This window comes from Manacus candei, unplaced genomic scaffold (genome assembly GCF_025592945.1).
Source record: "Manacus candei isolate 608988 ecotype Guabito, Panama unplaced genomic scaffold, ASM2559294v1 h1tg000007l, whole genome shotgun sequence".
In the NCBI taxonomy this organism is placed as follows: domain Eukaryota; kingdom Metazoa; phylum Chordata; class Aves; order Passeriformes; family Pipridae; genus Manacus; species Manacus candei.
Window position 1 is genome coordinate 8,421,843 of NW_026138055.1, and position 12,773 is coordinate 8,434,615.

The following is a 12,773-nucleotide window of genomic DNA, read 5'->3' on the forward strand; positions in this document are numbered from 1 at the left end:
GTAGGCAGAGACACTTGAGCAGAGGAGACACCTCTTCTACACACTGTGTTTTAGAGGGAATTAGTGCCTATTTAAAAGTAATAGAAAACATTACCAAAATTTTCTGAATGCTCTCAGTGAACCATTTCTTTCCCTGAGTTGAAGAGTCCTTGTAGTAATGTTTGTAACTTTGCCTTAAGACAAGCTGCAGCTTGTGTTGCATGAGGAATTATCAACTTGCCTACAAAAAAACCTTAAAAAACCCTTAAAATTCAGCATCGTAGCTGTTCTCAAATTGGGGGTTCCTAACACTGTTTCTGTATTAATTACACATTAATTCTCTATATTACCTGGAACCAGGGTTAACAAAACCTTGGATTGGGAGTCTTGGATCCTCTTGGAAATTAAGTGGGGAAAGGGAAGGAGACAGGCTGAAAGTTACGGACTTGGATAAGAAAATGGTTTTTAAAAACGAACATGCTCTCAAAACAACCCTCACTTCTGAGTTTAAGGTTCTGCATGTGTATGTTTTCAGATAATAGTTTAGTAAGAAATAAAAATCAGCAACTAGATCCTAATATCACAGCCAAAAGGGTTTTCTGTGGGATTTTTTTTGTGGGAGAAGGGAACTACAGAATCAGCTATTGGGTGCTGTGGGGGGTGTTCAGGGTAGCTCTGATGATAGTCCTGAAGAATTCAGAATAAGATGTCAAACTCTGGCCTCTCGAGCTTGTTTCCTCCTTCTTACAGCCACACCACTAGGGGTTTGGGGTTTTTTTTCCTAATTGTAAGTATGATGACTAATTCTAATGGCACAGATATCCTCACACAGCCACTGTTTGTACAGACTCCGTTGTGCCACTGAAAAAAAAAGCCTTGGGAAAACACAGTTTTCTTCTGTAAAATACAAATTTCTGTAAAATACTGAAAGGATCTTTACAGCTTGTAATTATATCCACATCAGGAGGCTTTTCTGCACAGTTATCCCACTGGTTATCCAACCAGGTGTGGAGGATTTTCTCCAAAATGCTTCCCCATAATTTGGTAGCCTGAAGTAGAACTCTCCTTTCTGAGTTCTCCAACTTTATATTCATCCTGTGCCTTGTGTGGGTATTTTAATAATTCCTTTTAGTGCCAACCCTTTGCTTTCCATAGTGCCCAGCAGATAATTCTGGGATTAATCCTGTGTGACAGTGGCTCGGCTAAAGGATATCCTGGATGTGAAATGCTGTATGTGTTGATGCTGTAGGACAAGATTATCATATATAGGTTATCATGTATTTTCCTGGACACCTGTATATTCCAGACACACATGTGCTGCTCCACCTGCCCTTGTTTTCCATTTGGGATCTACTGGAGGAGTTAATCAGCTGCCACATCATGAGGGGGCATTTTTCCCCCTCTCCCTCCTGTGGTTATAAAAAGGTGGCCACATCCTCCTCTATTAAAAAATATTGGAATTCACAATAGCAATTGAAAGTTTGGGGACTGGCTGCTCACCAAACATTCTCTAGAGCACAATAGTATCCCGACATCCAAGTATTTACAAACAAAAGGATAAAGTTGTAATCCCCTTGTCATAACAGCAGCTTTATGGGATCCATGCACCGCTTGAATGTGGTCAGGCCTAAGCAGATTATTGTACCAACAATACAGAAAATTTAGCTCCCGGTACAAAATACCCCAAACCCACAAAGCTGCTGCTCAGCCCGAGTTCTTGGGGCCTTTTTTTTGTTTTGTGTTGTTTTGAGTGAGCTGGCAAAAATTAAGTTTTGTCAGTAGAAACTAAGTAACCGCCAACTACGCCTGGAATGCCTTGGAGCTCTGGAGGAATTTTCCAAGGAACAGTGATTACCTTTGTTCCTCTGAGCTACACAAGTTTAGGCTTTGAACTGTGTATGCTTTTTCACATGCTGCTTTTTTTTTAATTTTTTTAACGTATTTTGGGATTTTGTTTTAAAGAGGCTGGTTTTGATTGCAAAAAATCTCGTGTTCAAATAGGGTTTTTTCCCAGAGAGCTCAGTATTGCTGTGGAAGTAAAACTGAGACTCCCTAAGAATAGTATTAATTGCAGGATATCCTCCAAAATTGGAGACTGCTGGGACTCAGCATTTTGCTACCACTTGGCCTAGGTGTAAAACTGGGGAAAGAGCATTTATAAACTGTTAAACCCAATAATCTGAAGCACTTTACAGTCTGAAATATTCTGGGAAAATGGATTTCTAGAACCTTGAAGTGATCAGGCTTGATTTAGTTGGCTTTTCCTCTCACTGTACACCTGGCAGCAGCAAAATGTGGTACAAGTTTTATTCGTGTGATATGCAGAAAGAGAGGAAACAGCCCCTCCATTAATTCTACTATTCCTTATCAGCTGTCAAACCACTGTCTTTCAGTTATGTCTGTGTTCGTAAAATAATGAAATTTATTGTCTACATTTTATTTCACCATTGGCTGGCTTTTTTTTATGCCAGGAAAGAAATTCTGCTGCTGAAATTTAAACAATAAAACCCATACCATTGCAGTGGCTTTTCTAACTGCTGGGTCTTTGAAATACCTTATTCTAGATTCTTTATTCATACAGAATAAAACCAAAACACGAGCTGCTAATTAAAGGATCTGCTTCAGGAAAATAACTGGGCTCCCAAACTTTAGACAAATGCAGGATCTTCCTGATGGTTTTTTGTGTGCCTGAGTTGTTGGCCTTGAGACTTGCTGGTGCTAGAGCTCTTCAGGAATTCCTGCTGCACTTACCAGCTTCTCCAGCCTTGGAAGCTCCTGTAGTACGGTGGAGGTTGGAACAAGATGATTTTTAAGGTCCCTTCCAGTCTGTGATTCCATGAAAACAGTGTACAGGAGCCACAAAAGCAGTGAAACATTATGGTTTTCCATGCAGGTACTATTTTGGACCATACTTAGCCGAGGAACAACTAACTCTTCCCAGTGTAGCAGCAGTTCTTTGCTTTCAGGGAATACCTGATATATGATGAAGTCGTGTGTGTCAGAACCTGGTGTAGTTATTGTACTCCTTTTATCTGCAACATGTTATTAATAAAATCCCAGAATTCCTGAATGGCTGAGGTTGGAAGGGACCTCTGGAGACCATGAGACATTTGTCCTTTAGGTGCTGCACTGGAGTTTTTCCTTTGATTTGATACCAAGAGCAAACCTGAGGCTGCTTTTCCTTTTGTGTTATAATTCCCATGGGCACATAGGTGCAGTTGCAACATGGTACTTGCCTTCCAAATTCCCCTGGAAGCATGGAGCAGGCATCATGGCTGTGAGTGTTATAACAGGATCTGGGGGGTATGAACAGTCCACCTGATCCTGGATTTAAAGCTATCAGAAACACAGTGGTTTGGACTATATCTGTACAAACTTCAAAAGAATGAACTTCCTACAAAGTGGAGCTGTTCCTGAATCTGAAGGGTAAATTACTGTGACACAGGATGCCAACTTTACTTTAAATAAAATGAGTGTGAATATGAGTTGATTTAAGGCAAACTAACTCAGCTGGGAGCAGAAAGATGTGGCTTTATGGAGTGATCTCTGGGAGACACCAACACCTTTCCCTGCTGAGCCCCAAGGAGCTTTTGCCCCTCAGTGTGTTTTTCTAGTTGTATTTTTAGCTACTTTGTAGAGTTTTTGCCAAGCAGCTCCTGCTGAAGGGCATAAAACAGCACTAATTACACTGGAATTTGATATGCTTGTTTTTGCAATGGTTATGGAAGATTGAAAGTGGAAGGCAATAAGAATTTTTGGAGATTTGCTGAGATTTTCATAGTTGGAATTGTTCCCTCTCTTTTTTTTTTTAACCTTCAAATTTGTATTATATTTTGCTATTCCAGAACCTTCTGAAAATGACAAAAGGTTATGTTTCAGCTCCATAAATCCATCATAGCCTTGTGCCACTGGGCAGTATCAGCCAAATGTATAGTTTGGATGTTGTTGCAGTCGCTGTTGGCACAGGAAACGTTCTTTTTCAACAAAATACAGAGGAGAAAACCCATGCCTGGCATGTCAGCTCATGTCCTACAGCCTCTGTACCTCCTTTCCCTGCTTCCTGCCTTGCCACCTCCCACCTTTCTCCTCCCTTTGCCCCATCTGCCCGTTTCTGATTTAGACAAGAAGGGAAATGTGCTGTGACTGATTTAGAGCATGTGCTGATTTGCCAGCTGGCTGCTATCTGGGAGCTGTGGGGTCAGCCAGACAGAAGAGATAAGGGCTGAGCTGTCCTTGCGTCTTCCCAGGCTTGGTTCACCTCTGCTCATCTGCTGGAGTGTTTTCCCCATGAGATTTGCAAAATCTCAGATGTACTTAAGCTCATTATACTTTCCTTCCCCTTCTGAACAGGGAAAAACTGATCTGGTGTTTTATTAAAATGCCACTAATCACTGTTATTGAACAGAGGAGTTTATTGTGTTTGAATATATAATTTAATTATTCTCTTCTTTAAAGAAACAGAAGCATATTGCACATATACTGATGGTCTCAGCTGGGACCTGCTCTCATTTTATCCATCTTTTTAAACTGTGCCTAAGATTTGTGGAGCCACCAGCATGTTTATAGGAAAGCAAATGTGTCCTGATCAAAAAGCTTGATCTGGACACATTTACACAGTGTAAGAGATAGTTTAAAAAGAAATGCTTACTCAGTCTTCAATTAAATCTCAAACCAGCAGATATATTCATGGAATCACAGAAGGGTTTGAGTTGGAAGGGACCTTAAAGACCATCTTGTTCCAACCCCCTACCATTGGCTGCAACAAATAAAATAGTGTTAAATGGAGGCAGTTGTTTTAGAGTGTTCTTTCTCCCTTTTTAATTTTAGAATCAAATCAGATACATTAGACTCCCCCTGCTTCTGTTTGGCATTGAGCTGAGAAGAGATAAAAGAGGGGAACTGGCAAAAGAGAGTCCTGTCAGTCTGGATCCAGGTGAAAACAAGTAGCTGAAAACATCTCAGTGACATCCCTCAGTAGCTAAAAGATAAGTTTTCCCTTCCTGTCCTGGCTGTTTCTGCTGCACTCGAGATAGATGTGAATTGTTGGCTGTCAGCCAAGGAGCCACAGTGAGTCCTGCCTGTCCCTTGGAATGGCAGCATCCTTGGGGACTGTCACAGTCTTGATGTGCTCCTTTTCCCTCCCTGCCCTGCAGACACTGGTTTGGACATGGCTCTGGTGTGAGCAGTTTGCAGGGACACAACTGTAGTGACCTTTGCTGCTTTAGAACTATTTAGTCATGATTCTTTGCTATTCATTACAAGTTGTCAGGGTTGGGATTCTCTGGGGTTTCTTGCTAATGCCAGCATTATCCATAGGAAATCATGGAATCCCAGAATGGTTTGAGTTGGAAAGGGCCTGAAAGATTGGCTCATTCCAACCCCGTGCCATGGGCAGGGACACCTTCCACTGGCCCAGGTTGCTCCAAGCCCCATCCAACCTTTCCTTAAACGCTTCCAGGGATGGGGCAGCCACAGCTTCTCTGGGCAACCTGTGCCAGGGCCTCCCCACCCTCACAGCCAAGAATTTCTTCCATATATCTAACCTAACTTTCCCCTCTTCCATTTGAACCCATTACTCCTTTTCCTCTCCCTACAGTTCCTGACAAAGGATCCCTCTCTGGCTTCCCTTGAGGCCCCTTCAGATTCTGGAAAGTTGCTCTGAGGTCTCCACACAACCTTCTCTTCTCCAGGCTGAACAGCCTGAACTTTCTCAGCCTGTTTCCATAGGGGAGGTGCCCCAGTCCTCTTATCAACTTCGTGGCCTCCTCTGGACTTGCTCCAACAGTTCCATGTCCTCCTTATGTGGGGGGCACCAGAACTGTACACAGGACTCCAGGTGGGGTCTTACAAGAGCAGAATAGGGGGGAAGAATCACCTCCCTGTTCTTTACAAACATTGCTGTTATCCATGGTTTTTGTAGGAAACACTTCCCTGCTCTGTAGGTGATGCTGTTCTTAGTCTTTACCTTTTCATCACCCGTGGCATGGACTGTGATGATGCACTTGGGCACGAACACCCAGCACTCCCAGTGTGCCCTTGTAGCTAAAGAGCCTGCTGTGGGTACCCTATTTCCCTATCTGTTCATTTCCCAAGGGATTTAGGATCAGGCTGGAAATCTTTTCATGGGTTTGTGGGCCCAGCACGCAGCTGCAGCGTTAATGGGTTGGTGTGTGCACAGCACAATGCTGTGCCATGCAGGCTGCACCCTTAATGCTTTCCTTGGGGAAACATTTGTCCCATTTATTCTCTTCGTGGTCAAAAGTGCACAGAACACAGCTCTGTGTAGCTGTGCTGTATCCTAAATTCTGTGCTCTGGGTTTCTTAGGGCTCACGTTTGGATTAAGCAAGACCAGAGACGTGGTTTTATGTGTTTGTGCTGCTCTAGAGAAAATGAGATACTTAGTTCAGACTAAACACCTTAAATTAAGCTCAGTGATACATAGCCCAGCATAATCCATCCTCTTAAAACTGGATATGTGATAGAACTTCTCAGATTAGATCCTTATTGCTGTTTTAACCCAAATACTCAATAATACGTCCAGTACTGAGGGCTGGAAAGACCAATTGCATTGTCACAATATAATCCTGCCTTGGAATTGGGCTGGGGAATGTGAGCACAGCTGCTTGAATGAAAAGCAGAGTCATATCTCTGAGTGCTAAACTCAAACTCTGCATCCAGGCTTGTTATTCTCTTTATTTTACAACAAGAATGTTCGTCCTGTAGGAATAGGAATTAACCTGCCCTGTCAGCAGGAGCTCCCCAAAAAGCCACTTAGCAGTTTCCAGCAAAGTCCTTCAGCAAAATGCTTAGTGGAGCACAGAAAGCCATGAAAATGCTCTCGTGTCTCTCATAGAAGAATCCACAAGGGCTCTCTGATGTCTCCTGTGTCTGGATCAAAACCCTGATGGAGGAGATTCCCTCAATACACCTCCTTATCTACGTCCCCCCCAGGAGCATCTGCAACAGTCCACACCAAACGTGCTGCCAAGGACCTTGGGAGAGCTTTTATTCCAACTGATCCAGATGGCAGGGGAGAAGGGGACATGTTGTTATTGCTGACATGAATGACCCTGTGACATGGGGTGACCTTGACTTAAATAATCATCCTGCAGAGCAGGTCATGCCGACAGTTTTCCAAGGCCTCTTTCATTCCTGATCTGTCACACACATACACACAGTAGATCCAGGCATGAGTAAAGAGAGGTGATGGGTTTAATAAATAATTATTTTTGAGAGGCAATGATGAAATTACTATTTTTAAGCTCGCTTCTCAACCCATGTGAGCAGCAAGACTTCTGAGGGTAATCTTGTATGGCTCCCACGTCTTTCTCCTGCTCTGTTCAAAAGGAATCAGTGTTGCTTGTCACAAGACTTTACTCGTTACTGATGTCAAGAGTTTCCTAATGTCACGTGGAATGTCCAGGACAAGGAAAATATCAGTGGTTTGTTGTGTGTTTACTGCTTTTTTTCCAGTCTCTGACATGCATAACCTGGGTCAGGGCACTGACTGATGCTGTGCTGTTACTTGAAAGGTCACTCCAGTGATTTTGTATTTGTTTGTTCAAAAACAAACAAAAAACCCCCAAACTTTTAAATTCTGCACAGAACAGATGAGAGGAATTGCTGTTCTCTGCTCATTCTTTTAGGGAAGCAAATGTTTGCTCTGCTGTCTGAGCAACCGTGAGAGAGCTGAGCTGGGCAAGCCCAAGGGTTGGACTCTGAAATTTCCTCTTGAATAACACTCCTGAAGTTCCTGTTCAAGTGGTTTTGGAAATTTTTATGTTGCTTGGGTACTTTGTTTTTTAAGAGGCAGTGACACAGAGAGAGAGAGAGAGAGAGAGAGAGAGAGAGCTGTCACCACAAAAATAAACCTGGGAGAGAACAAGGAAGAGGTGGTGGCAGCATGAGGAAAATTAGTTGGTTTGAATTTAAAGCCAACTTAGAGCAGGATCTCAAATCTTCCTCCTAAAAAGGTTTATAAAATGACTTGGGGTCTGTAAGCAAGGAGAGATCTGAGGAGAAATATGAACTTTTAAAATGCAGCATTTCAGTGATTAGTGAAAGCATAATTAAGTTAAAATCACAACTAACAGACCTTGTTTCTGTTTTTTCTTTTTCTTTTCTTCCCCTGACCTTGTACCAAATCCTTTCTGCTCCTGATGCATTGGGGAACAGTAGGAGCCACCCAAAGGTAAGGGCTTTTATTGCAGGTTATGTCAGTGTGTGAAAATTGTCCTATCACTTATTTATTCTTGGGTTATCCAAATATTAAAAGCATTTTGAAAACCAGCTCTGCCGTTGATCAGCTGTTGAGTAAGAAACTCGAAGCATCTCCTTGCTGCAGAAAAGCTCTGAACAGCCTGTGCCAAAAAATGAGTCAGAGGAACAAATGAGAACATCCACACTCAGCATTGCAGGCTGTGAATGGAAGATACTTGTTCTTTGTAGGCTTTTAAAAGCATTTTCTGGTGTTTGTGTTAAAGCAAACTCGTTTTTTTTTTTTCCTTACGATCCCATCACTTGTATTTGGTTTGAAGACGTCTCTCCCTGCCCTGGCATATCAGGGTTCACTTTATTGATGTGGTCATGTAGCCAGGGATGTTTTACTAAATGTTCTGAAGGCATAAAATGTTTAAATAATACAATTATTTGTAAAATAAATTCAAAGTTTAAAAAAATGTACCTTAATTTTAAATAAACGAGCTGTTGTCTCCTCAGAGGATATAAAATAACCACTTTTATCTCTTGGTGCTGGGACATCGTGTAGTATGGGGGAAAAAAACAATGTATTTTTGAAGATAAGTTATTTAAATTTCAAGGATTTTGCTACAGTAGACATTTTCATAAATGTGGGTTGCAATGCAGGACATCCAAAGGGGAAAGAGCAGCTCCCATTGAGCTTAGAGGGGAAATCCACAGCCAAAGAGCCCCACATTTCACTTCCCTTTTCCTGCATCCTACAGAGTAAATTTTGCCTATGTGAATGTAGGTCAGACATTACCCTAATTAATTTTTTTCCTTGCAAATGCATACCCAGAGGAGCTGTTTTGGCAAGCATCTGTCCCAAAATATGCATTGTCTTGTTTCAGGTCAGCTTTTAGGATGAAAGGTGCCTGTGGACCTTTTGATGGATTTACCACAAAATCAAAACTTTTCTGTTGAAGGAGATTATAGTGCTACTCCTCTCATGATAAAACTAATTTGTTTTATATTATTCTTTACAAATATTAGGCTGTGATGACTGCTTTGTCATGGTATATGAATAAATACACGCTCCTCTTGTGTTGGAAAGAGGTTCCAACCCTAAGGCTTGTTTTTAATTTATGCAGACAAGAAGCACAGGGAGATGGGAGGCAGAAACAGCTTGAGGACATCTGTCAGTTTGCAAAATAGAAACTCTTGTGAAAAATGAATTGCAAGGATGGGTTTAAAGGGAGATACTCAGTGCTCCTTGACATCCACTCGGTTGGCACATGGAGAGCTTTTGGAGAGCAGGGAATGGGATTGGCACAGAAAGGCAGAAACACAAACAAGGAGCAAAGAGAAGCACACAGGAAGATGAAGTGTTTGTTTAGGCTTCAAGAAAATGAGTAATTCTGTGGGAATGTGTATTATGTTCAGAATGTCGAAATTTGGATAATGTGTGTGATTTGGCAGCAGATTTTATGAGGTGTCCTGGTTGTCTCCCTACAGGTGTTTGCTTATGATCACTGCTTTTGGTCTATGGATGAATCTGTCAAAGAAAAATATGCAGGTAATATTAATTGTGGCTTCTTGTCTCCAAGTGGGAATGATCTAATTAAAATAGAGTTTTTGCTACAGGGCACAGGCCATATGTCACAAGGTGCTGTCCTCTGTATGGCTGTTTGTTGTCAAAAGGAAAAGGGAAATCTTCAATCACTTCTGTTTCTGACAACAGCAACGGGCACTGCCACCCATTTGCAGTGTAGGGAATGGAGAAATCCATCACCTTGATGGGTTATTCATATTTACACCTTTATTTAAAGTACTTTTCCAAGTCCATCGTTGTAAAAGCATCAAAACCATTTATTTTCAGTATTTGAGGAGCATTGTTCTGTGTAGTTTCAGGTTTCACAGTGCTGATGGGAGTTTGGCATCACAGTACAACTTAATAATGAAATATTAATAAAAGCCTAATTTAATATAGACAATGTGAATTCAGATGCTCAGGTGAGAGTGTGCAATGTATTTAAAGAAAAGCTTTCTATGTATTTTATAACTCCTTTTGGCAAATAATTATGATAAAATATGACTTAACACTCCTGTCATCTATTCCTTTCACACTTGTTATCTTTTAAAATTTGGGATCAGTTGAACTTGTTACTGTTTATTTTCAAAAAACTCACAAGAAAAATCAAAGGAGCATCCAATTCTTGATTTTTATTTCTTTAACAAATAGCTAATGAATAATAATTAATCAAGGAACTGAGAAAAATGTGACACTTTCAACCATACAAATTACATAAGCAGGTATATATTTTGTTTCTCAAACTGGTGGAGGTACCTATATAACTTATATTATGGTCTGTTATACAGTGGAAGGGTTTGGTCCAAAACCATTTCACTGTGCTTAGCTTGGTCCAGATATTAGTGATCTATAAAGATATGAACTTCAATGAGAGAAAAAGAAGAGCTTAAAGGAACACTAACTTATTTGAGAGGACTTCCAGTCCATAAAGTTCTACCATGTCTTGTTCCTCTGCTTATAAAAGAAATTCTCAAAATAGAGATTTTTTTTTTTTAATAGATACAACTCAAACATTTTAAGCCTTTCTTCCTCTGAGTGGAAAAGGAACTGAAAAGCTCAAATTTCCATTACAAAAGAAGTGATACACCCTATATTTTGCTAATGCATATCTTGTACCTGTCCATATCTTCCACATAGTTGTGATTCTTTCTCTGCAAAAATCTCCTCATGGTGTTATTTAACATCTGATACAGTAAAATTATCCAGTGCTCTAGTGATTCCCTTAGATTAAAATCAACTGACTGTTGTTAAAATGTGCAGGTAGAGTATATTTTGAGGGGGTATCATTCACCAGTGGATTAAATTCTGCAGGTGGCAGCAGATTCTCTGCTGATAAAACTTCAGGGTGTAACATTGATAGGATGTTGCTTTAAACACATACAGGTATGTGCATGATAATCCCAGATTTTTACAGAACCATCTTGTGGTGCTGATGGACTTGCTCCTGTCCAGGGAGCAAACACTGGATATTATTTAGGCAACAAAAGCAGGAAAACACCAACTGCTTTTACATAATCCTTCAAGATTCCAAACCAAGGGACAAATACCTCTTGCTGTGTTACAACGTTCGCCTGTGTGTTTTATTTTTTAGGTCAAGATGTTGTTTTCAAGTGCCTTGGGGAGAATATTCTTCAGAATGCCTTTGAAGGCTACAATGCTTGTATCTTTGCCTATGGGCAGACGGGTAAGTCCCAGATAAGCAAAAATATTCTTCTCTCAAAAGGTGTCACTGTCCTGACTGAGGACTCTTTTCATGCCTGTTGTGACATTGTTCCAGGAGAAATGCTTTCTAATGTAGATAAGAAATGTTTTTCTCTCCTCTAGCATCAGATATGAAGGGGGCAGGATGAGAAATAAGATTTTGTTGCTGCTGGCTACCCTTATTTCTCACAGTTTAGATTATGATCTTTGGAATGACCCTGGTTGTCCTTGAGTTCGGAGCATCGCTCAGATTTTCTGCCTCTGCAGTTGGAATGATCTTGAATTGTCATTTGAAATGTAATATTTAAAGAGTAACGTGAAGAGTTTTCTCATCATGGCCCATCTGTGGATGTTAGTGGGGTGTGATTTACTCTATCTACCTGAAAAAGTCTTCTTCAGCAGTTGGAACTAAATTTCTTGTTTTCCTTTTAATTAAATAACCTTTAGCTCAGTGGCATTTTGGTTAATTTAAAGTAGAAAACTGAACAAATAATCTTTCACCAAATGATATTAATTAACTTTTTAACCTCTTCTATTTCCTATCAATGTTCTGCCCAGCAAGAACCCTTGTTGCATGCACACTAATCATAGATTCCCTCACACAGGATCTGGAAAATCATACACAATGATGGGGACTGCTGACCAGCCTGGATTAATCCCTAAACTTTGCAGTGGACTCTTTGAAAGAGCACAGAAAGAGGAAAATGAAGAGCAGAGTTTCAAAGTGGAAGTATCCTACATGGAGATATACAATGAGAAAGTCAGAGATCTCCTTGACCCAAAAGGGTAAGTAACCTGTGTGTGATCAGCACTGTAGAATGTTGTCCCACTCTCTCTCTTTCCATAACCAGTTTGCCTTAATGGATCCCATATAAGGCATTTGCTGCTTCCTGATCTCAGCATCCTCTCATTTTAAAACAAAATGAAGTAGTAGGACTAAAAGCTTGGAGTAAATTTGCCCTAATGCCCCCTTTTATGAAGTGACAAAACTGTCTGTGCCAGCTTTTTACGTGTAGACATAAGGCTTTTTTGTTTGCATTATAGTCCATGTTCTGTGCTTTATTACAGTATCTGCGAGACCATCCTGTTTGAGATCTGTCAGTGAGAATTGACTTTGTGTAAATGTTGTCTCAAGTCAGTCATGTGCTTATAAATACCTTTTTTTTCCCCAACCAGAAGCCGTCAGTCATTAAAGGTTAGAGAACACAGTGTTTATGGCCCTTACGTAGATGGCCTATCCAAACTAGCTGTTGCTAGCTACAAGGTAAGGATCAATTTTATGAAAGGCTTGTGTTGACATCCTAAACACCAGGGTACTGTCCC

General features: G+C 40.8%; 1 protein-coding gene across 2 annotated transcripts in view; it reads left to right on the forward strand.

Annotated features, from left to right (window-relative positions):
- Positions 1-12,773, forward strand: part of KIF13B (kinesin family member 13B) — a 128,600-nt gene that overhangs the window by 41,263 nt on the left and 74,564 nt on the right. For both annotated transcript variants that reach the window (XM_051811961.1, XM_051811969.1), the window contains exons 3-7: positions 8,156-8,171; positions 9,674-9,734; positions 11,341-11,433; positions 12,056-12,236; positions 12,627-12,714. In XM_051811961.1, the coding sequence (XP_051667921.1) occupies positions 8,156-8,171; positions 9,674-9,734; positions 11,341-11,433; positions 12,056-12,236; positions 12,627-12,714 (439 nt within the window). The remainder of the gene's footprint in view (positions 1-8,155; positions 8,172-9,673; positions 9,735-11,340; positions 11,434-12,055; positions 12,237-12,626; positions 12,715-12,773) is intronic.